This window comes from Trichechus manatus, unplaced genomic scaffold (assembly GCF_000243295.1).
Source record: "Trichechus manatus latirostris isolate Lorelei unplaced genomic scaffold, TriManLat1.0 scaffold00038, whole genome shotgun sequence".
NCBI classification, from domain to species: Eukaryota; Metazoa; Chordata; class Mammalia; order Sirenia; family Trichechidae; genus Trichechus; species Trichechus manatus.
In genome coordinates this window covers 5,970,205-5,996,097 of record NW_004443974.1, presented here as the reverse complement: position 1 = coordinate 5,996,097, position 25,893 = coordinate 5,970,205, and the positions used below count along the sequence as shown (strand labels likewise).

At 39.7% G+C, this 25,893-nt stretch overlaps 1 protein-coding gene across 1 annotated transcript in view; it reads left to right on the top strand.

Moving 5' to 3' along the window:
* Positions 1-25,893, top strand: part of TTLL11 (tubulin tyrosine ligase like 11) — a 293,256-nt gene that overhangs the window by 61,677 nt on the left and 205,686 nt on the right. The window contains 1 exon segment of the mRNA XM_023730680.1: positions 2,943-3,076. Coding sequence (XP_023586448.1) covers positions 2,943-3,076 — 134 coding nt within the window.

The window sequence follows — 25,893 nt, the reverse complement described above, 5'->3', positions numbered from 1 at the left end:
GTGGGGTCCAGGGAGGGGTCAGAGACTTTCCATGGCAGCATTGGGTAGAAATATAGCTTAGATGTGGTGGAGGAACAGAGGATTTGGTGGTAAGCGGATTGAGGGAGGCCTACCCTGGTGCCTCCAGGAGATAGGCCTTCAGGCACAGTTAAAGTGAGCTGCCCACAGGAAGTATCTGGGGGAAAGTAGCCATTGGCTTGTAGGCTTCTTCCTTTTTATGAACATTTTATTGTGGTTTGGGTGAAAGTTTACAGGGCATATTAGTTTCCCATTCAACAATGTATACACATTTTGTTTTGTGACGTTAGTTGCAATCCCCTTAATGTGACAAAACTCTACCCACTCGCCCATCTTTCCTGCCCGTTTCCTGCCTTCTGAACTTTGCTTTTGGGCAAATGCTCCCCTTTTGGTCTCGTATGGTTGATCATTTCGAGGAACACGTTTCTCACGGGTGTTTTTGTTCACTTTATAAGCCTGTCTATTTTGTGACTGAAAGGTGATCTCTGGGAGTGGGTTCACTTCCAGGTTTGAAGGGTGTCTAAGGGCCATAGTCTCAGGGGTTTCACCAGTATCTATCAGACCAGTCAGCCTAGTGTTTTTTATGAATTTGTATTTTGTTCTACATTTTTCTCCCAGTCTGTCCAGGACCTTCTATTGTGATCCTACTCAGAGCGGTCAGTGGTAACCAGGCACCATCTAGTTCTTCTGATCTCAGGCTAGTGGAGGCTGTGGTTTGTGTGATCCGTTAGTCATTTGGACTAATTGTTTCCTTTAGCATTTGATTTTCTTCACTCTTCTTTGCTCTTATCAGGAAGAGACCAATAGTTGTTATCTTACATGGCCTCTTGCAAACTTTTAAGACACCAGTCACTACTCACTAAAGTAGGATGTAGAACATCCTATGGACTATGTTACGCCAGTTGACCTAGATGTTACCCTAGACTATGGTCCTAAGCCCTCAAGTCCAGTGACTTAGTCTCTCAAGGTTTTGGTTATAGCTAAGGAGTTTTCATAACTTTGTCCCCTATGTGCTCTACTGTATACATGTATATCTTGCAGCACATGCAAATACGCATGTAGAAATATCCTCTGCCAAACCTGTACATGCTCGTGGATGTACTCCCATACGTGTAGGCTGCTTCTTAAGCTGGCTGTAGAGAACTGCCTGGAAACACAAAGGTACACTTGGAAACAGACCTATTAGCTGCTGTGGGGACTGATTATGCACATTACAAAAGGAACATTGCAGATTTGAAATGCATATACTCAAATAGCTGGACTTTGATGTTCACATTGAAACTGAGTGCCTGCACTCACAGCAGTCCCGTTTGTGCTGTGCCAAGGGCTTTCTGAAAGAGAATCTTCCCCTGCCACATAGCCATCAGAATACAGAAAATACTGTGATACTATGTGGTCAGTAGGCATCATCTACTTGGTGTAAGGTGCTGTATTACAGTTAATTGTGAAAGCTTTTAGCTTAATATTATAACTAGAATGTTAGTCAAATACTAGTCGAAATAGTCAAAGGTAAAAAGATTAAAAAATGTTGAAATTTTGTTTTATTTACTTTGTGTTCTACTTCAGCATTTATAACTCAAAGATTCTAATTTTGTGGGGGGATAAAAGGAGGTATAGATAATTTTCTGGACTCATGCTTATTTCTTGGAAAGCTCAAAACAGTGCTCTCAGTGAGTTTTCTTCAATATTGAAAAGTCCACATTAGAGCACAGTTTACTGGGCCTTTTTAAGCTCGTTTATTTCTTACTTAATCCTTCCCATACCCTAAACAAGAATTAAGAATCTGGGCACTGACATCTTGAGGCTGTGCTCTTTAGATTTATTGCTCTTTTTAATATGCGGAGGGAAGCAAGAAGTTGGTTATTAAAGCCTTCATCCTCAGATGTTCACTCTTCATTTCCTGAACATGGAACTTGAGAGAAACTTCATTCATTCTGACTGTGCCCATTTGGAAGGTGTGATACTTTGGACATGCCAAGCCTGACATGGGACTTTGTACTTTTTATTAAAAATAAGTTTGCTAAGCAAGTTTCTAGTGTTAGGAGTGGAACTGTCAAGGTGAGGGTTATTTATACTCTTTATTTTTAGCAGTGGTATTCACTTTTAAAAATAATCACGGTAAAACTTAAAATAATTTTCATTTATTTGCTTAAAATTTGCTAAGATAGATACTCAGTTTCTCCTCTTGTCAGTTACTAAAGATGTTAAAAGAAAAAAAAAAACCTACCACTCTTTTAAAGTGTGTTATAAGTGAGAAATTTCAATCCCTTCTGGGGAAAATTAATGAGATCTGATCAATGTCAATGTCAGCACTTATAACTGAAGAACTTCTGCTGTTACATTTTTCCCCTTAAACTGTAAATTATGCTATGGTATCCTTTCCACTTCCTGTCCTCAATTCAAGGAGACAGATTTTATGCTGAAAGGTATATATTTTTCTATTTTATACCTCTAATACTCATGAAAGATTAAAACAAAGCAACTTAATTAAGCTTCTTATAATGTAACCAGAGTCCACTAGATAATATTCTCCAGGGTACAGGGTGGAAGGAAGCCCAGAAGTATGCATGGTGGCCAAAATTTAAAGAGGATATTAAGTTTTAAGTGCAAGATATCAATGCTTCTCTTTATTCATTGTCTAGTGGGCTGACAAGAAATGGAATAATAAACTAGGTGAAAACTCATTGATGCTTCAAATTTTATAGGGAGAAAAGAAGTCTGTCTGTTACCTCAAGTTTTTCATTAATTTGGTAGGTCTTTCCAAACCATGAGTCACTGCTATGGGGAACAATGAATACCATTTTTAATCCTGTCTGAAAAAGAGTGAATATGTCAGGTGGGTGATTTTAAAAGTCCCAAATAATGGCTGTTTTATAGCTAGTGGCCCACTGTTGTTAAAACCTCACAGCTTCTCTTCTCCTCAGGCATGACGGAGATGGTGCGTAAAATTACTCTGAGCAGAGCAGTGAGAATCATGCAGGAGCTCTTTCCTGACGAGTACAACTTCTACCCTCGCTCATGGATTCTGCCTGACGAGTTCCAGCTCTTTGTTGCTCAGGTAGATGGCACTCCATCCTCATGACCCTTGAATTCTATTATGGTTGCAACTGTGTCCTATGTGTCCCTGGCAGGGAAGGTGGCAGCTGGGGGGAGGGGTCCCCAGGAAACTGAGACTAGCTAAGGGATATCTTACCCAGTAGTGCAGTAGGTACTGGCTGCGATCCAGTCCACTGGCAGAGTTGAATGTGTGGGGTGACAAGCAGGTAAACTGAACAAGTGGGTCTTGGCTCCAGGAGACAGACCTGAGGCTGATCTCAGAGCTGGAGTATGGAGTCAGGGCATTGGAGAGCCGGAGAGACAGAGACAGAGCAGGTGGTTGGGCAGGCAAGAGGACCAGGCTGTGTGGGCAAATCTTAGAGGTGTGGTCTCCCCAGTTTCTCATGGTCTGACAAACTGAGGGGAAAAACCTTTTAAGTGTCCGGCTTTAAGTTCATTCCATAATCAATTCTGAAATAGCCATCCACATTGAAGCAATCAATATGTTTGAGCATGAAATACTTTGGAGCCTTCACTACTGATTGTGAAACAGAACCAGTAGGGAAGCTACACTCAGAATTACTTTACCATTTCGGTTCATTATTTAAAGGTGTCATTTAGGACTATTTCAAAGCCCTTGCCAACAGGTTCTAGAGTCCATACCATACCTCTGAGGGTAACTATACAATAAATGTCTGTCTAATCATGATAAGCCTAATACCATTTATTGGTCCAACTATATTCCAGGCATTGTGCTAGAATGCTTAACATTATTAATTTTAATCCTCACAGCAATCTTGAGAGGTTGGTTTTATAATCTCCATTTTACAGATGAGGAAACTGAAGCTTGGAGAAATTAAGTGACTTGTTTGGGAAGTAGGACTGAAATCTAGAACTGATTCCAAGGCCTGTGCTCTTTATAGTCTGTCTTATTCTTCCATTGTGTTTTGGTTTTAATGTTGAATTATGAAACCTATATTTTAAAATTATGATTATTAAACATAAAAACAGCTTGAACTTGCAGTTTTTAAATGGACGCTTTCTATAGAGTGGTGGTTACATGGGTCTGTATAATTTCTTAACACTCATCAAAGTATTAACTTAAAATGGGTGCTTTTTATTATATGTAAATTATACTTCAATAAAGTAAATTTTAAAATATAAAACAAACTGTCAGCTGTTCCCCATATTTACCCCATAACTTCCTACTATGTAGAATCCCTTTTCTTCCCATCTCTGCAACTCTATATCTTAACTCTTCTGCAAGACCTAATTTAAATGGGATACCAACTGTGTCTTCAAAATCTGATAAGTGAGAAGAGCATTTCCATCATCCCTGGAAGTTTCTTTGTGACTCTTTGCAGTCCCCTCAACCTTCCACCGCAGGCAACTACTCATCCACATTCTCTCATTATAGATTAGTTTTGCTTGTTCAAGCAATTCATATAAATAGAATAATATGGTAAGTACTCTTTTGTAAAGGAGCCCTGGTTAAAGCGCTTGGCTGCTAACCGAAATGTCGGCAGTTTGAGCACAGTAGCCATGGGAGAAAGATGTGGCAGTCTGCTTCTGTAAAGATTTATAGCCTTGGAAACCCTCTGAGGCAGTTCTCCTCTGTCCCATAGGGTCGCTGTAAGTTGGAATCGACTCTACGGCAATGGGTTTAGTTGGTTTTGGGTACTCTTTTGTGTCTTTTTTTTTTTTCACTCAGAATAATGTTTGATTTTTCTATTTTTGTAATATGATGAATCACATTGATTGATTTTTTTAAATGTTAAACTAATCTTGCATTCTTAATATAAGCCCTACCTGGTTATGATGTATTATCTTTTTTATATATAGCTATACTCTATTTGCTTACATTTTGTTAAGAATTTTTATGTCTTTGTTTATGAGAGGTATTGGTATGTAATTTTTTTCCTTGTCATGTCTTTGGTTTAGGCATCAGAATAATAACCTTATTAAATGAGTTATACAAATGTTTCTTCTTTTCTGAAGATTTTGTATAAGATTGGTATTATTTCTTAAATGTTTGGTAGAATTCACTGTTGAAGACATTTGGACCTTGGGTTTTCTTTTGGGGAACATTTTAAGTTATGAATTCATGCTTAATAGATATAGGGTATTTGTGTCCTTCAGTGAATTAGTCCATTTCATCCAAGTTGTCAAATTTACTGACAGAAAGTTCTTTTTTATAGTATTTCCTTATTTTTAAAAATGTCTTTGGGGTATAGTAGTATCTACTATTTCATTGTTTTCTCTTTTTTTCCTTTGATCACTGCAGAAAATTTTTATCAATTTTATTGATCTTTTCAAAGAACCAACTTATTTTTTCATTGTTTGTCTCTATTTGTCCATTTTCTAGATCATTATAATTTCTGTTCTTTATTATGTCATTCCTTCTACTTCTTTTGGGCTTAATTTGCTGCTCTTCTTTCTCTAGTCTTTTAAGGAGAAACTGAAGATAATCTATTTTTAAACTTTAAAGCTATAAATTTCTCTCTAAGCACTGCTTTACTTACATCTCAGAAATTTTGGTATGTTACATTTTCATCTTAATTCAGTTCAAAATGTTCTCTAATTTCTCTTGGGATTTCTTCTTTGATCTATATGTTATTTAGAAATGTGTTGTTTGATTTTAGAATAATTTTAGGATTTTCCAAGTATCTTTTGTTATTTATTTCTAATTTAATTTTGTTGATATCAGAGAATATACTCTGTATTATCTCAGTCTCTTTAAATTTGTTGAGAGTTGTCTTATGCCCCATATATTGTCAGTCTTTGTGAATATTTCATATGTACTTGAAAATAATGTGTGTTCTGGAGTTGTTGGTGTAGCATTCTGTAAATGTCAATTAGATCGAGTTGGTACATAGTACTGTTCACTTCTTACTGATTTACTGTCTACTTGTTCTATTACTGAGAGAGTATGATGAAATTTCCAACTCTAATTGTGGATTGTATGTTTCTCCTTTTAGTTCTGTCAGTTTTTGCTAAACTGTGGCACAAACAACTAAGCGCTTCGCTACTAACCGAAAGACTGGCTGTTTGAGTCCACCCAGAAGCACCTTGGAAGAAAGCCCTGACCACCTACTTCTGAAAGATCACAGCCATTGAAAGTGCTATAGAATACAATTTTACTCCAAAACACATGGGGTTGCCATGAGTCAGAACTGACTTGATGGCAACTGGTGGTTATTAGATTGATGATTTGACTCCTTTATCTGGTAATTTGCTTGTCCTGAAATCTACTTTGTTTGACATTAATATAGTACCTCCAACTTTCTTTGGCTTGGTATTTACTTGGTATATCTTTTACCATTCCTTTATTTTTAACTTATTTGCATTTTTAAAAGAGTGCTTCTTGTTGACAGAATCGTAGCTGAGTTATGCCCTTTTATCCAGTTTAACATTCTTTGCCTTTTAATTTGTGTGTTTACTCCATTTACACTCAATGTAATCATCAATATTGTTGGGTTCAAGTCTCCCAGCTTGTTATTGTATTTCTGTTTGTCCCATCTATCTGGATTAGTTGAACATACTTGGTGCTTTATTTTGTCTCCTCTTTAAGCTTATTAGCTATATATTTTTAAATGGCCAGTAAGCACATGTACTTATATGTGTAAATTCCAGTTACACATATATTCAACCACTTGAAGTTGTCCCACAGTTCACTGATGGTCTGCTCATTTTTTCTTAAAAGAATTGCTTCATTTTGGGAGTTTCTATTGTTTTGTATTCACATTCTCTAATTTTTCTTCTCTAATGTTTAATCTGCTGTTTCCTATTCCATGTACTTTTCATCTCATTCATTGTAGTTTTCATTTCTAGAATTTTAATTTGGATCTTTTCTATGTCATTCATATTTGTACTTAACTTATTGGACATGTAGAATACATTATAATGATTGTCTCAATGTAACTGTCTACTAATTTTAACTGTGTTAATTTTGGGTCAGCTTTGATTGATTTTTCTTCTCATTATCACTTGTATTTTCCTGCTGCTTTTCAGGCCTGATAATTTTTGGCTGGGTGCCACACATGGTGAATCTTACCTTACTTGGGTGTTGGATATTTTTGTATTCCTATAAATATTCTTGACCTTTTTTATGGTATCCAGTTATATAGCTTGGAAACAGTTTTATTGTTTTAGGTCTTGTTTTTAAGACTTTTTAAGGCAGGACTGGAGGAGTGTTCCACCTAAGGCTAATTATTCCTCACTACTGAGGCAAGAATCTTCTGTGCATCTTACCCAATACTCCCAGAATCATGATGTTTTCCAGTCTGGCTGGTGAGAACAGAAACTATTTAGGCTCTGTGTGTGTGCCAGGCACTGTTGCTTCTAATTCTTTCAGGTGGAAAGCTTGACCTCAGGTAGTTTCCTCAAGTGTATGCACTAATCTGTACTTAGCTAAATACTCAATGGAGACCCTCTGTAGATCTCCATAGTTCTCTCTTTGTGCAGCAATCTTTTCTCGTACTCTGTCCTTAGAACTTTAGTCATCTTCAACTCCCCTGACTCTCAGTTCCATTTCCTCAACTCAGGAAGTCTACTGGTCTCCATCTGAGTTCTCGTTCCCTGCACCTCAGCCTGGAATCTCTCTTAAGGCAGTAAACTGTGGCAATCATAGTGCTCACATAATTAGTCAAGAATCACTGTCTTTTGTAGTCTGATGTCTGTGCCTTGAAAACCATTCTTTCATATATTTTGTCCATTTTTTGGTTGTTTCACGTGGGAGGGTAAATTTAGTCTCTGTTACTCCATCTTGGCTGGAAGTAGAAGTACTCTAAATGAATGAATACATAATAATAATAGCAACATTTATTGAGCATTTTACCTAGATTGCCTAATTAAAAATTTTTTCAACAACCTGATAGGACAGTATTAATACTATTCATAGAAGAGGAAACAGAAACACAGAGAGGTTAAATAATTTGGCTAAGGTAACACAGCTTGGAAGATTGGTTCAAGAGCCCATAACTGTACTTTCTGTGCTATAATATGGAAAGATATTTGAATATATGTAGGTATAAGGTACAGTAATAGTCCAGAGGAAAGAGTAAAACTTTTCCAGTTAAGAATAGATGTGGGAATAAGGAAGAGTACAGATGGAATGGAAGGAGAGAGAAAGCTTTCTGGTAGAGGTCACACCTGACCTGATTTTGAAATACTAAGAAGTTCACCTGGCAGGCTAGCCAAAGAAGAACATTTCAGCCAAAATGAATAGCTTGTACAAAGGCACAAAGACATGAAATAGTATAGTAATAATATATTGGGATGACAAGCAGTGTGGTATTGCTGGAGTTGAAAAGAGCAGGGTTTGACAGTAGATGAAGTATGAGAAGTAGAAGCCAGATCATGGAGGATCTTGAATGCCAGGTTAAAGAAATTAACAAGGGGAATCCATGGAAAAGATATTAAACAGGGGGGAGGGAATATGGTCAGGTTTTAGTATTGGAAAGGTAACCAACTCTGTTGTCAGAGTATAGAGTAGATTGGGAAGGGCAGAGGAGTAAGACCTATTGGAAAAAGATAGTCTGCTTGTCTAGGTGAAAGAGATGTTGAGGGTTGTATTAAGACACTGAGACAGGAGTGGTGATAATGCAGAGAAGGGCCAAGTATGAGTAATATTTAGAAGGTGGTATCAATAGGACTTGGAGACAGATTGAAGCAGGGGAGAGTTGGCAGAATTGAGGCTTTCAGTAATCTGGTACAGGTGCCATTTGCCAAAATGGAAAACCCAAGAAGAAGAGTAGGGTTGGTCTATAAGATGAAGAGTTAACACCTTGGAGCTGAGCAAGTACTTGCTTAACTGTTGGCTTTCTGATTTTGGCCATTTAGGGATACTCTTTTCTCATCAGTAAAATGGGGAGGTTAGGTTAGGTGATTGCTCAAGTCTCTTCCTCTGATAGCATTCTAAAGTTTCAAAGCCCATTTTATTACTGTCGAAAATACTTAGAACTGGGTAGTTCTGTAATATAGAGGAGGATTTCTTTTTCTATATAGTGGAATTAATTTAGAATCTGCTGATTTAGGTCTAGCACATGCAGAATAAGAATATAGAAACAGTAGTTGGCTGGCACCATCACTTATTCCTTATGGTATCTCAGGCAAGCACCTTGTCTGTGCAGCCTCATTTCTTCACATCAATGAACTGTTAAATGGAAAAAATGATTCTTACATAAGTTACTGTGAGCATCCAGTATTTAGTATTTGATGATGAAAATGCTTTATTTATAATCTGCAAACTCGATAAAACATATGGCATCATCATTTTTAAGATCTTCTTTGTCTTAATACAAAACAGTTATTCACATAAAGAATTCAGATAATACAAGAATCTGTGAAATAAAGATTTTACAAAGTTCCTACTCCTCAGAAACTGCTTGAGCAGTTTAATGTGTATCCTTCCAGCCGTTGCCTGTGTGTGAGCAAATACACACAACTTCTCTTCTTTAAAAAATAAAAAGAACTATACTATACATTTTTCTTTAGCCTTCTCTTTTCCTCCCACTGAATATATTTTAGGCATCTTTTCAGTGCACGGATGGCTGTATAGTATTCCATTGTACGAATGTATCATAATTTTTTAAATCATTCCTTTGTTGATGAGCATTTGGGTAATTTTTACTTTTTTAATTCAACAAATAATGTTGTAGGGAGCATCCTTGTATCGGTGTCTTCACACACTTGTGTCAGCATTTCTCTAGGATAGGTGGCTCAGATCAGAATTGCTGGGTTAAAGGACATGTGCATTTACATTTTTTGACAGGTAAAGCCAAACATGAGGCTTTATTAGGAGCGATGCATTTAATTATGAGGATAAACAATGTCTTGACAATGCCTTGGAAGCAAGCTGTCAGAGGAATGTGTGTGGGCTTTGCTCTGTGATTTTCTGCAACAACAGGAGGAGGTGTAAGTAGCTGTAACACATTCTACAACCTAACACTTTCACTTTGTAGGTTTTTTTTTTTTCCTTCTCATTAATTAGGATTAAATTTATTTCATTAAAGAAAGGGGGAGATCCACATTCTCCCTGTTACCTATTTGCAAAGCTGGTACTCAGATATGATCAGCAGGTGGCACCAACAGGAAGTAAGTAGGATTCTCAGTGGAAATTTTTGTGAAGACGAGGAGGAGGCAGGCTTGCTTTCCAATCTTAGCAGATGGCCAATAAAAAAAATTCCTTGGAGTTTATTTTGCATATGGTCTTCCATCTGAGTATTTGAGAAAAGTACAGTTTTGTTATCAAAACAGTATTTATTATGGTGAAGGAATTTGTATTTCTTAGCAGAAGAATTTTTCAGTGAATAAAGCCAAAAACCTGTTCAATAATGTTTTGCAGTTTCTTGGAGGGACACGGGGAGCATGGGGTTCTTCCATTTTCCTCTCCAGTTACCATCCTAACTTAGCTTTTATTGATTCAGCTCCTCAAGGCTGAATGAAGTGAATTATTTGCAAAACCCCCAGAGAGAACAATTATCTCTACTGGGTTTAGGAACTAGGAAAATGTGGAGTTATAAGTGGGTCAGAGTTAAGGCAAAGAAAACTCACAGTGTGCAGTAGATACTCCTTGTCCTGATTCCATGCTCATCAAATCACCTTCTGATGGGTTGATTATTGGTACCATTTTCCTTCATACAAATACGATGCTAATTTGACTAGCTTTTGGTCACCTGATGGTTTATTCCAGGGATGAAGTTTAGACTCACTCGCATGCGTTATAGAGCCCCTGCCTGCCTCTCCAGCCTCACCTCTCACCATCCCAAACCTTGTCCTCTGGGATCCTTCCATATTCAACTTTCTTAGGTAGTCACCAGCATCAACCTCTCTTCTCTCTGGGTTTTGCACATGCTGTCCCTTTTTCCTGGAGCACTTATCTTCATCCTTCTCTCCCACCTCCAAGGCTTCCTTCTTTAACCTGGCCAATTTCATTACTTCTTCAGAGTCCTCCTTATCTTTTACTTCTCTGTGAAGCCTACTCTGCCCCCTTGAGTCTGGGTAGCTTTTCCTGTGTGCCTCAGTAGTGCCCTGTGTTTTCTCCTGTCAGGGTACTTATGCTTAGTACATTGTTTAATGGCTCTGTGTTGGATTATCTTTCTCTCCTACTAGCCTAAGTTCTACCCGAACCATGGCTAGATCTGTCTTATTCATCATTGTATCTAAACTACCTACCAGAGTGCCTGGCACATAGTAGGAGTTCAAGAATATTTGCCAAATTAAATTGCAAATTAATACACAGATGTTCTGGTTTAAACACTTTTGTCTCTTATGAGCTTACCAAAACCCTTTGCTGTTGAGTCGATTCCAATTCACAGTCGACCCTATAGGACAAAAGAGCGGCTGGAAGATTTGAACTGCCAACCTTTTGGTTAACAGTGAGCTCTTAACCACTGCACCACCAGGACTCCCTTATAAACTTAGTCATTAAAATTAGCCGCTCCGAGGCCAACAATCTGTGGGCATCATCATAACCCAGGCTGTCATTCTATGAGGGTGATGGTTGGAATTGGGCCATGAGAAACTTACCAAGTGATGCTGCCAGTGAAGCTCCACATGATTGGCTGGCTGATCTTTCCCTGGAGATGCCCCAACCTCCACACACACACATTGCTCTCACATTTCTGCAGCAAGCTCGGGAGGCGACATGGAGAATAGAATGTCTTCTCTTAGATAGCATGGCATCCCTGGGGGCTGATTCAGTGGCCCAGGGTTTTGGTGCATAACTAGTAAAAGACTGAAGACAGAAGCGAGGGGACTCCAGCTGTCAGAGGAAGGTAGTTGATTCAGAGCTACTGACAGAGACTCTGTAGGAGCCCTGGTTCCACCTCCCATTCTGCTTCATGTTTTATTTCCTTTGTTGCCAAAAATAGAACTTCACCTCCCGCTTAGATATATCATGCTGTCCTTGTGCCCTTTGCTTAACAATTCAATTTGTTTACTGGAAAAATGGTATCATCTGAAACTCGAGATGCTGCTCCTCTGTGGAAAAGCATACTTCGGACCTATTCATTAGGAAGTCCTTTTAAATAGCCCATATGAAAACCGGCATCTGTGGAGCGCTTTGCAGTTTACTAAGTGCTTTTTGTATACATGGCCTCTTTTAGCCTCATTCAATTTGGGGAGGTATCATTATCTACAATTTACAGATGAAGAAATAGAGGTTCAGAATTGAAGGTACTCACTTGAGATCATACTACTGCTAGTGACAGAGCCGGGTCTTGTACTCACACATTCTGACTCCCTTTAGTTCAGACATTTCCTGAGACCTACTAAATGCAAAGTGCTAGGGACACAAAACAATATCCTTGTCCTCGTGGAGATTCTGGTATAGGTGGGTGATCATTCATTCATTCAGTTGGACATTTGTTGGGTCCAGATCCCTTTGTCTTTCCATTATATCATGTTCTTAGTCATCATCTTATGGATGAGGAAACTCAGATTCAGAGGGTTAAGTAACTTGCCCAGGTCACATGGCTTATACGTGTGTAGCCAGGACTAGGACAGACATCTTCTGACTGCACTACAATTTTCTTTAGTGTCAACAAACATTTCCTGGGTTCCTTTTATGTGTCCACTGCTAGACTAGAGAGTCAAAGACAAAAGACATGATGGTCTCTGCTTACAAGGAGGGCACAGCTTATCAGAGGAGATAGGTGGTACAGGCTGATAAAAGCTATGATAGAATTAAGCAAAGGCACTATGGGAGCCAGAGTAATATGGGATGGGAAAGATGGGGAGATGGAGAATGTCAAGAAAGGCTCCTGTAAATCACTTAATATGAAATTAAATACTGGACCAGGCATCAAGAGACCTGGGTTCAAGTCCATTTAACTGGTTTTGGGACCCTGGACAAATCACTCCTCTCCCCGCCCCCCCAAGACGTCAGTGCCTCTGCTGCAAAAGGAGGAGATTGTAGATCCTTGCTAAGGTCCCTTCCAGTTCTACTATTTGGTGATTCTGTAATTTTTGGCCTTCCTGGACTCCCATAAAACTCCCTGCTAGAGTTAAAATTCTGCACAAATTTTTGCTGCCAAGGTTTCAGTCAGAGCACAAAAGTCCTTATGTAATCAGTCATCTTCTTGCTAATACCAGGGTCAGTGTAGTCCAGGGCTTAGTGAAGCAGCTGATAATGAAGGCTGAAATACAGCTGCATCTGGAACTGCACTACGGGGCTGGCTGTGGTGACCCCAGAGCAATTGCAGTTTCCTTACCTCCACATGCACCACGCCCCTCCAGGAGAGGAACTGAAGCTGTGTCTGCACATTCCTTCCCAGAATATTCCTGTGGTATGATTGGCTACCACTAGTAAATATTGGCTAAGCCAAGACACTTTCCCTCTAAAGCTCATTTGGAAAGATTCACATCTACCAAGGTCTTCATATGTCTTGACTGTTGCTCATGCCATTTCCTCTGCTTGTCTACCTGACAAACTTTTACTAAGTTTCCAAGTGTCACTGTTGGTGTCACCAAATCTGTGAAGGTCTTTCCTGGTACACTTTTTCTCCACCCTACCTTCCACTGCCCTGCCACCCTGACCCATGGACAGTTGATCACTCTTTCTTCTTCCAACTCTATCCTCTCCCTGGATTACAAGGCCTCAAAGCACTGTATTTGGAGTGTTCTAGGTTGAAAAACAGTGAAGCGAGGGCTTAGAGTCAGTATAGACCTAGGTTAAAATCCTTTCTTCATCACTTTCTAAATGTGTAACTTAAGTAAGTTACTTAATTACTCTGAGCCTCCGTTTCCTCAGCTGTAACACCATAGGATGCTATTAGCATCACACTGTATCCCCTCAGTGAATGGGCATTTATTTATCTGCCTTCTCTGCTAGACTGGGGGTCCCTGGGAAGCTGGAATATGGTCAGATTCATCTCTAGTGCCCAGCACAAAGGGGACCCTCAGGCACGTGTGTGAAATGAGTGAATGCTGAAAAAAATGTTGTGCAGTCTTCAATGGAAATTTAAGCTGGAGCTTTGTCTAAGCACCCTGGTTGTTTCTGGCGTATTGAAAATGTGGATATGAACTTAATTTTTAATAAAAATATAATCTTGAGACTAATTATCTCATTATTTGATGATAGAGCATTTAGGAGAGGAAAAGAGCTAAGACTTCTCTTTGACTGAATGCCATCCAAGCTTGGCTTAACTTGGTTTAGATTTTCCCCAGAGACAGCCCTGTGCAATAATATTTCTAAGGGTAGAGGCTTTATTGTTTAATTTTCTAAATTTCAATTTGCCCCCAAATACATTTAGTCTTTTAAATCACAACTATTATAATCTTGGTACTTTGTGGTACTAATTTATTATGAGAAATTTTGAAATGAATGTGATCATTAGAGGGCCACTGCTTTAACGTGCTTTTTTTCTCCAATGGCAACATTGGAGAAAAGAAAAAAGAAAAGAAAAAAAGAAAAGAGAAAAAGAAAGAAAGAAAAAAGAAAGAGGTAAACATTTTTCTGGGAGACTATTTTAAAGGTCAAGAAAACCCTGCTTCCCCAAAGTGAGTAAAAGTTCATCTTTCACCATTAAATTTTTGTCCTTTCATTTCATTTTGCAAAAGTTCTTAGTGATGTCGCCTGAGTTACTTGAATAGAGATGTCTAATTTTACACAAGAAAATAGTTGAGCCAATCTTGATTTCAGTGCCTGTTTCAAAGGGAAATTATGAAAATTGCTCACCTGTACCTTCTTTCCTCATCTCCAAAGAAATGAAGAAATCTCTCCTCTCTGTTTCTTGTTCAACTTCTTTCCGTGTAATTGCTTCTTGGAGGAGTTCTAATGAAAGGCGAAGTAAACTAGAGATTTGGATTTAAAAAGATCTTGTAATTGAATTCTCTGGCCCAGTTAATGAGATGATTCTCTTGGCCTTTTCTTTCACCCAAGCATGCACCCCCTTCTCCCACCCTTCTTCCGAAATGAACCCCATACATTTTCTAGAAGAGTTAGAAGAGTGGAATAAAAGGATTTTGTTGGCTAGTATAGATCTATAAAAGCAATTCTCCATCCATTTAGACCCAATGTCCCCCTTCATTTTCTTTTAACTTTTTATTTTGATGTAGTTTTAGACTTATTGAAAAGTTGCAAGGATAATAAAAGAAATTTCTATATAACCTTCACTCAGATATCCCAAGTGGTAAAATTTTACCACATTTACTTTCTCTCTTTCTCCTGAACACACACACACACATACACACACTTTTTTTGGGGGGGGGGAAGTTGCAGACATGATGCCCCTTTACCCCTAAACACTTCCATGTGCATTTCCTAAATATAAGGGCATTTTCTTTCACAACCACAGCATGATTATCAAAATTGTGACATTAACATTCATATAATACTGTAATCTTATTCAGACCTTATTCAGATTTTGACAATTTTCCCAATAATGCATTATTGTTGTTGTTTGCTACCATCGAGTCATCCCCTGACTCATGGCAGCCCATGTGTTACAGAATAGAACTGCTCCATCAGGTTTTCTGGGCTGTAATCTTTATGAAAGCAATTCACCAACCAGGTCTTTTCTTCTGAGGAGCCTCTGGGTGGATTCAAACAGCCAACCTTTGGGGAAGTAGCTGATTGCAAACCACTTGCAGCGCCCAGGCTCTTTCTCAATAACGTATAGCAGAAGAAAATCCTGGATCATGCATTGCATTCGTTATGTCCTCTAGTCTCCTTTAACCTGGAAGAATTCTTCAGTCTGTCTTTGTGTTTCATGACATTGGCATTTGTGATGAGCACAGGCTAAGTATTAGCAGATTATCCCTCCATTTGGGATTACCTAGGGTTTCCTCATTATTATATTTAGGGTATGCATTTTTTGCAGGATTACCACAGAAGGAGTGTTGTGTTCTTCTTGGGGTATCATATCTGGAGGCACATGATGTCAATATGTCTTATTACTAGTGATGCTAACTTTAATCATTTGGTTAAGGTTGTGTCTTTCAGATTTCCACTGAAAAGTTACTATTTTCCCCTTTCTAATTAATAAGTGTCTTGTGGGAAGATACTTTGAGACTCTTCTGTCCTATCCTGTTACTTCTCAAACTTTCACCCTCTGGTTTTAACCTCTACTAATGACTCTTGCCTGAATCAGTTCTTATTAAGACAGCTGCCCAGTCGTGATTAGCTAACGCCTTCATTCCTTCCACATTTGTTAGTTGAGTTTCTACTGCAAGGAAGAACTTTCCCTTCTCATTTATTTATCTATGAATGTATGTATGCATGCATATTAGTGTGGTCTCATGGATTCTTATTTAATCAGTGGGTTCTAATCCTTTGCTATCATTATTTATTTTGATGCTCAAATTATCCAATGTTTGGCCACTGGAGCCCTGAGTCTTTTTAAAAGTCCCCATTATTCTTTGAGCACTTCCTTACCTTTGCCACACAAGATGTTTTCAGGCTTTTCTTGCACTTTTCCTGCCCCAAATCTCCATGAGGCCCTCTTTTGGTGGGTGCTACTTGTACACATTGCTACAAGGTGTCATTCCAATGCTCCCCTTTGATAAAAATATGTTGTGATGTCCTCTTTACTATTCTGAAATAAAATATAATCAAGCTATACGCCTAATTAAAAAAAAAAAAAACACTCCAAGTGCTTTCTAAAGGAGAAAATAACTGAAAGTTCTTTATCACAAAATATTAACATTAAATCTATACATATATAAACATTAGTCAATATACACATATTGGCTAATATATACATATATTGATTAATATTTGACTATAATACATTATATTTCTTTATATTTGACACTCAAAACTATTTTCGTTTATAATCATTGTGTGTTGTATAGGCAACTCAAATACCATAAGCCACAATACCATCAGTGATGTGATGTTTCTGAAATATTGAAAAACTCTTAATAAAATTCTAGCATAAAAAAAGGCAAAGTGCAATTTTGCCTCTGTTTACATGGTTGTTGCATTCATGGAATATTGTGATACTCAATTTAAACCATGTAGAAAATGCTTTTTGTTTATATGTAACATGGAGTTAGGTTCTAGACTCAGATAGTTGTAAATAGGTCTTTCACCTTCACGAGGGCATGGCAGGACTGTCCGGTGCATTTCAGCATGTCTGGCATTCCAGGCCCCTGCCCACCAAATGCCAGTAATGCCCTCCAATCACTGTGACAACCAAAAGCACTCCTGGAAATTTCCAAAACCCTCCCTAGGTGGCAGTGCCACTCTCCTTGAGAACCTCCGATCCATCTATATGGAGTGGAAGCATTTTCATCCCCCCTTTTTTAAGAAACACAAGTACTGTTGTATTGCTTGAAGGTGTTTGATTTTTAACACATTCCCGAATTATGTTAAAGCACGGATTTTCCTCAGTCCCACGTTATTTTCAGAATCATGATGAACCTGATGTGTCTCCCTGCCTGGGTGGGGAAGCAGTGTGAGCTCACTGCCTTAGGTGGCTGGAGCTTGCAGGCGGGGAGGGTGTCTACATGATAAAGGAAGGTTTGTGCCCCCTCATTGCACAGCTCCACCCTGCCAATAAATAGTCTCTCTTCTCCAGAGAGCACATAGAATCTTAGAAGCCCTGAGCACAAGAGTTCTCATCAAGGTCATCAGACAAATGCCTCCCGTGTACAGATGAAGAAACGGAGATCCACAGAGGGAAAGAGACTCACATGGCAAGTCAGAAATACTAATTAGACCTAGAGTTGAAGAAGTCTGTATCAAAGAATAAAAGAATCTTGGGGATTGAAACGGACCCGAGAGACCACCCAGGCCATTCCCCTCTGGGTGAATCCCACACCTGGGCAAGTGATCAGGCTCCAGCCTATACCTGATCATCTTCAGAAATGGGCAGTTTAATATTTGCAAGGCAGTTCATTTCACTGTGGGACTGGTCTCCATTTTAAAAGGTTCTTTAGGTGAGACCTTTCTTCCTGTATCTCATCTTCCCTTCTCCACCCCTGCTGGTTGTAGTTTGATCTCTTGGTTCCATGGAACATGTATGTTCCCTTTAGATCCTATGACAGCCCTTTAGAAATATCAAAATTGTCACCATGTTCCCTGAACTTCTTAACTGCAGTCTCTGACACTGCACTTGGCACTGAGGTTATTGTGGTGAACAGCTGTGACTCAGTTCTTGTCCTTATGGAGCTTTTAGTGTACTAAGAAGGCAAATACTAAGGAAGTATGAACACATGTGCTGAGGTTCAATACCCCGCTCCCTTATCAGTGTGGTGTAGTGGAAAGAACTTGGGCTTTGGAGCTGGCCAGACTTGTGTTTTGATACCATCCACAGCCACATGTGTGACCTTGCATTATTTCCTTCACTCTCCAAGCCTTTGCTTCCTCCTCTTTAAGACTCAAGTAATGATTCTGCCTCATAGGGTTGTTGAAGAATGAGCAAGAGATTAAGTATGAAATGGGAATGCTTGCAAAGCACGTAGCGCTGTGATGCTGAATGGCCGTTAGTTTCTTTCTCTTTCCTTTCCCCCAATATGACATGTTTGAAGCAACTTCTAGATATTTATACTGGGCTTAACACTCAGGATAAACTGATTATTGGAGTAAAATCAATCAGATTTATCTTTGTTGCTCTTGGACTCCATCCTTTGCTTAGTTAACTACGAAACACTTTAAAAATTATACCAGCGAAATACCAACAAGGCGCTCATGCATATTCGGATTAAAGTTGAAGGCAAAAAAAGAAATAGTCTCACAGGTTAATTGTTGTAATGTTTAATGTTTTAATATATATCGTCTAATGTCACCATTGACTAATATCACCATATTATATATGTATTGAAATTATAAGATATACGTAATTGGTCTATATTATTATTCTGAAGATATGTGAGCTCCTGTAGATGTTCCCCAAGTACATGGTAATTTTCAAGTGTCCCGTTTTCATGTATGTCTTAGAAACGCTAAATCAAGGAGGTTTGTTATAATCCCCATTTGACGGGTGAAGATACTAATGCTTTGATGTGACAAAAACTCTTCTACTTCTTGTACGTATCTCTTCAGTGGCTGTTTAGCTCATGGTATGGTATCCTGATATCCTGAAATGGCCGTGACGTTGAGGCTATAGCATACAACTCTCGTCTTTGTGGATTGTAGGTGAGGTCTCTCCTAAAGAGAGCGGACTTTTTAGTGTAAGTTGGCAGAGAATCTCTTAGAGAGGAGTCTTCAGGGAATCTAAAAGTGCTCCTAGGTATACATACCCCAAAAAACCTAAACTCATTGCCATCGAGTGATTCCAACTCATAGCAACCCTATAGGACAGAGTGGAACTGCCCCATAGGGTATCCAAGGAGCACCTGGTGGATTCAAACTGACGACCTTTTGGTTAGCAGCTGTAGCTTTTAACCACTATGCCACCAGGGTTTCCTAGGTATATATAATCATATATAATAGGTCATGGGAAAATATGGCCCTCAGGCATTTAAGGGCAAACCTAAGAGCTCTGTCAGGCTGAGATGAGAGTATCTTGTAAACAAACTTAGCTAGTTGCCTGTTCCTCTGTTTGTTTCCTTTCTGCCATCTTTGAGACTTCTATAATCTTTTTTAAAGCTTGTCTTCATCTGGACTATGGGCAGGTAAGGAAAGAGTTGGAGCCCATGCTTGATTCAGAGCATTAAAGAGGATCAGAACTCCCCTCCTTGTCCCAAGTCCATTATGGTGACAGCAGTGATTAGTGAGATGTCCCCAAAGGGAAGGTGAATTTTGGGGAAGAGTTAGGAGTCTATTCCATCAGAGAGAGACTGCTTCCATTGCCCCTCTTTGATTTATTAAGGAGGAAGGAAGGTTTCCTTACAGATGATCATCGAGGCTAAGTGACTGGCCAGAGGTCAGAAGAGAGTGCTGGGCTAACGTTTCCTGTGAGTCCATCAGGAGCTTAGCCAAAGGTCCTGTTGTCCAGTGGCTACCTGCTATCATTGAAATAAAAAGGTGGAAAACCAGACAGTGTTTATTTAAGGAAAAGTGGCTTATGTAGCTGGCCTTCAGTGGCACAGTAGGAGTTCCTTTGTAAAACTGAGCCTGGCTTGGCTTCCAACCAGCACGCTCATTTATAACACCACAGAGCTTCACGGTGATCAAAGGCATGTTAAACTAATTCCTTACATGTCAACACCTTCTTGCTTCTCCTTGAGATTTAAACCAGCAGTTGAAATCCGGGGGCTTGCAGGAAATCCTGTTCTCACTCTCCTGGTGTAAATGATCAGGCTAATGACTGTCTAGTTCCTGGGCAGGCACTTGACTGCCCAGACCAGGTTCACAGAGTAAATTAGTGTGTATTTAAAACTGTCTTTGGGGCTTGTGGGTTTCCATCCCATCTTTTTCTCTAATAGAGATCGAAGCTTGACCCACAGCAGCAGCACTACAGTGCTGTCCATGCCTTCCTGGCAGACTCCACCTGGAACTCAGTACAAAAATGGTCCAGATTCATGATCACTGAAGTCAGCTTAGAGCTTCCTGCTTCACCCCTCTTACTCTTTATTATTCCTGCCCTCCTTATGTTTTGAGTAGTCACTTGCTAACTTGTGACTTGAAGTTCACCTGCCTCCTCTGACCCCCAGATTCCTTATTTGTAACATTATTAAAAATAGTATCAGTAGATTCTTCATAGAATGAGCGGAAAGATTAAATAAAATAATGAATGTAAGGCACAGGTGCTGACGGAATACCAACTGAGATGTTTCAACAAATGGAAGCAGCACTGAAAGAACTCACTGGTCTATGCCAAGAAATTTTGAAGACAGCTACCTGGCCAACCAACTGGAAGAGATCTATGTTTGTACTCATTCCAAAGAAAGGTGATCCAACAGAATGCAGAAATTGTCCAACAATATCATTAATATCACACACAAGTAAATTTTTGCTGAAGATAATTCAAAAGTGGTTGCAGCAGTACATGGACAGGGAGCTGCCAGAAATTCAAGCCAGATTCAGAAGAGGACGTGGAGCAAGGGATATTATTGCTACTGTCAGATGGATCATGGCTGAAAGCAGAGAATACCAGAAAGATGTTTACCTGTATTTTATTGACTATGCAAAGGCATTTGACTGTGTGGATTATAACAAATTATGGACAACATTGTGAAGAATGGGAATTCTACAACACTTAATTGTGCTCATGAGGAAACTGTACTCAGACCAAGAGGCAGTCGCTTGAACAGAACAAAGGGATACTGCATGATTTAAAGTCAAGAAAGGTGTGTGTCAGGTTTGTATCCTTTCACCATCCTTATTCAATCTGTATGCTGAGCAAATAATCCGAGAAGCTGGACTATATGAAGAAGAACGTGGCATCAGGATTGAAGGAAGACTCATTAACAACCTGTGATATGTAGATGACACAACCATGCTTGCTGACAGTGAAGAGGACTTGAAGCACTTACTAATGAAGATCAAAGCCGACAGCCTTCAGTGAGGATTACACCTCAACATAAAGAAAATAAAAATCCTCACAACTGAACCAATAAGCAGCATCACAATAAATGGAGAAAATATTGAAGTTGTCAAGGATTTATTTTACTTGGATCCACAGTCAACGCCCATGGAAGCATCCGTCAAGAAATCAAATGATGCATTGCACTGGGCAAATCTGCTGCAAACGACCTCTTTCAAGTGTTAAAATGCAAAGATATCACTTTAAGGACTAAGGTGCACCTGACCCAAGCCATGGTATTTTCAGCCTCCTCATATGCGTATGAAAGCTGGACAATGAATAAGGAAGACCGAAGAAGAATTGAGGCCTTTGAATTATGGTGTTGGTGAAGAATATTGAATATACCATGGACTTGAACAAATCTGTCTTGGAAGAAGTACAGCCAGAATGCCCCTTAGAAGCAAGGATGGCAAGACTTCGTCTCACATACTTTGGACATGTTATCAGGAGGGACCTCCCTGGAGAAGGACATCATGCTTGGTAGAGTAGGGGGTCAGTGAAAAAGAGGAAGATCCTCAACGAGATGGATTGACACAGTGGCTGCAACAATGGGCTCAAACATAACAACAATTGTGAGGATGGCGCAGGACTGGGCAGTGTTTCCTTCTGTTGTACATAGGGTTGCTATGAGTCAACTGACTCGACACAGCTAACAACAACAACAACAAGGCACAGAGTAGATACTCATAAAGGGCAGTTGTTATTAATGTTATTATTGTTGTTAATTCCCTTTTGAAATATTAAGTTATGAGCATTCCTCTAGGAACTGGTGTATGGGCACTAAAAGATGATATGATTTAGTATAAAAAGTATGACTTTTGGAAACTTGAACACACACTTGTGCTCAGATCCTGGCTCCCTAGTATACAAGCTATATGGCCTTGGGGAAGTAACTTATCCTTTAAATCTCAGTTTCCTCGCCTGTGGAATGGGAGTGATAATCGTATTAGGTCGAACCATATGAAATTGCCAATATATGGCTGTTTTCAACCTATAAAATGGCAACTTTTGCCTATCTTATAGGGTTGCTATTAGGATTGAAAGTAATATGGGGAATGCCCAGCACAGAGCCTGTATGTTGCAGTCCTTTAGACCTGTGTTATCTGGGCAGACCACTTAGGAAGCTATTGCAGTAACAAAAGTGAGAAATGCTGAGAGGAGAAGAAGGCTGTTAGGTGTGTTAAATAGAAAATGTCAGAACTTGGTGACTGGATGGGGGTGGGTGATGAAGGAGAGGTAGAAGCTAGAGTGACTCCCGGCTTTCTGGATTGGGAACATAGGTGTATAGGTGTAATATTTACTGATACAGAGAACACAGGAGAAGTAGATTTGAGGGAAAAGGCAATGAATTTTGTTTTGGACACATCAAATTTGTGACCCCTATGAAGATGTCTAATTACATGGGTTTGGATCCCAAGAGAGAGGTGTGTGCCAGAGATAGAAAATAGGAAGTCAGTCATCTACATTCAGGGCATACTTTAACTGAAGTCCTGGGAGTGGTTGAAATCACCCAGGATTAGCATTCTAAGTAATGTGACGTGTGATCCCAGATAAAATGTGACAATATTAAACAAAGAGACAGCAGGCTGGATCCCAGCAGGCATTTGTAGAGACTCATTCCATGCAAGGTTCTTTCTGTGCTAGGTGGGGACAGAGATGGGCAGTGGCTCCATAAATGAGGGAGATATATCCCCTGCCTTTAAGGAGCTAACAAGGACCCCTGGTGGCTCAATGTTTAAGCACTCGACTGCTAACTGAAAGGTCGGCAGTTCAAACCCACCCAGTGGCTCCAAGGGTGAAAGACTTAGAAATCTGCTTCCATAAAGATTGCAGCTAAGAAAACCCTATGGGGCAGTATTACTCTGTCACGTAAGGTTGCCATGAGTGGAAAATAGCCTTGATGGCACCTAACAACAACAATAAGGAGCTAACAGGTTAGTTAACTTGGTCGCTTTTATGTAGGGTCTTGGCATATGGGAAAAAACCTGTAGTAACAAGGTGTAAAAATGAAAATGCTATTACTTGTCTTATAGGATTAAATCTTATGTGTACATATTGATGTGTCCAGCCCAATGCCTGGTATTGTTCAATACTGCCAAAAGGGCATTGGAATGGAGGGCACCTGGCTAGAGTGTTGTAAAATATGACATTTATAATATTGTTTTGTTTTTTTTTTTGTTAAGAAATTCAATGTGTAAAGTATAGCAGGAATACATAAGGACTGTGGTATTGGGAAGGAGGAAAAGCTAGGGCCAGTGACTGGAAGCACTCTTGATTAAAATGTAGTTGTATACATTTGGAAGTGAGCTAAAGATTATTAGCCAGTTTATTAGCAGAAAATCCTCACTATTAGAAAAATGATTTTAGCTGGAAGCGGAGATTACTTACCAATCGAATGTTATATCTTGGGTAGGATCAGTTGTGATGCCTTCTGGGATCTTAGTAGCAGACCATGGGGAAACAGAGGAAAAACAGTAAGGCCTGAGAGGCCAGGGAGACAAACCAGTCTGTGGGTTGGACTCTGATGCGGTGGCCCAAAGGAGTATGGGAAAAAGGGAAGCTGACCTAGTTCCTTGTTTGCCATCCAAGGGGACCCAGGAAACAACTGAGGATCAAGAGGCAGGTTACAGTCACTGAGGGGAGAGCACTGGTAGGATAGCATAGGCAGGTGCTAGACTCCAGCCAAGTAGGTCGGGGATGAATCTCAAGAGAGAATCTAGAGAATTATCAGGAAACCAAGGCAGAATAATACAAAATAATAATAATAAATAGCAGATGCAAGCTATCATTTAATCCTCACAGCAACTATAGGAACTAGGCATTATTATTCTTGTTTTGCAGGTGAGGATACTGAAATACAGAGAAGTTAAATAGCTTGGCTAGGGTCACACAGCTAGGAAGTGGCAGAGCTGAGATTTGAACCCAGGTCTGTCTGACTCCATAGACACTCAGATATATGGACTCGGCAGAGGTAACAGGGAAGGCCGCAGCTTGGGGGCCCCAGGTGCTCAGGGATCGCTCAACGCCCTTAGGATATTATGCTTCAGGCAGAGGAAGCCTGGCTTACAGCCCGCTTGTTGGTGGGAATTAGGTAAGGATGGTAGAAGGCTGGCTGGGACTGAATCTGAGGGGAAAGAGTTGGGAGGTCAGGCCAGGGCTGACTGCTGGCTAGTGAGTTCACTGTTCTCACTGTCTCACTCCCCTCAGCTCCAGGGATAAGGGGTCAATGTTGATGCGAGACCTGAGAGGAAAATGGGCAGTCTTACACTGGTTCCATCCTATTAAGCAGGTTTTATAGTCCCTAAAGACCTCTTTAAAGTGTTAAAAAGCAATGATGTCACTTTGAGGACTAAGGTGTGCCTGATCCAAACCATGGTATTTTCAATCGCCTCATATGCATGTGAAAGCTGGACAATGAAGAAGGAAAACCGAAGAATAACTGATGCATTTGAATTATGGTGTTGGTGAAGAATATAGAATATACTATAGACTGCCAGAAAAATGAACAAGTCTGTCTTAGAAGAAGCACAACCAGAACGTTCCTTAGAAGTGAAGATGGTAAGACTTCATCTCACATACTTTGGACATGTTATCAGGAGGGACCAGTCCCTGGAGAAGGACATCATGCTTGGTAAAGTAGAGGGTCAGCAAAAAAGAAGAAGACCCTCAAGGAGATGGATTGACACAGTGGCTGTAACAATGGGCTCAAACATAGCAACGATTGTGAGGATGGCGCAGGACTGGGTAGTGTTTTGTTCTCTTATACATGGGGTTGCTATGAATTGGAACTGGTTTGACAGCACCTAACAACAGCAGTATAGTCATAGGTGTGTTCTAGGGTGGCTTTTTGATTGCTCACTAATGATGGATAGATTATGGCTCACATAAAGTTGCTGTTGACTGAAAGTGGGATCCATTAAATTGCATTGACAACAGGTTGGATTTGGGGTAAACCCCATGGAGAGACTCTTCTCTGCTTCTCAGTTTTCATAATCAGAAATCCTGCTTCCCTGAGCAGCCAGTGTGATGCTGTGTCCACCTCTCAGGTTAAATCAAGAGCATGTTCAAAAGAAAGGGCAGTTTGGGCCCAGGGCTGATGCTTCAGTTCTACCTGCTAGCTGTGTGACCATACTTACTTTACTCTCTGGGCCTCAATTTCCTCATTCTCCATAGAATGGAGATTTGAAGATTAAGTGAGATGATATCTCCAAAAAGCATCAAAACTTACCTCTGAAGATTATGTTATTATTCGGTATGAGGGAACTACTTATTCCCAAGGTCTGTTCTGAACGATCTCTTCAGATGCCTGAATTAATTATGGTAGAAAAAACTTTGGGTTGGAAATCTGGAGACTTTACATGTTAGTTCTGGCTCTGCCACTAGCTGTGTGGCCTTCGGCAAATCTTCATGCCCCTTGGCCTCA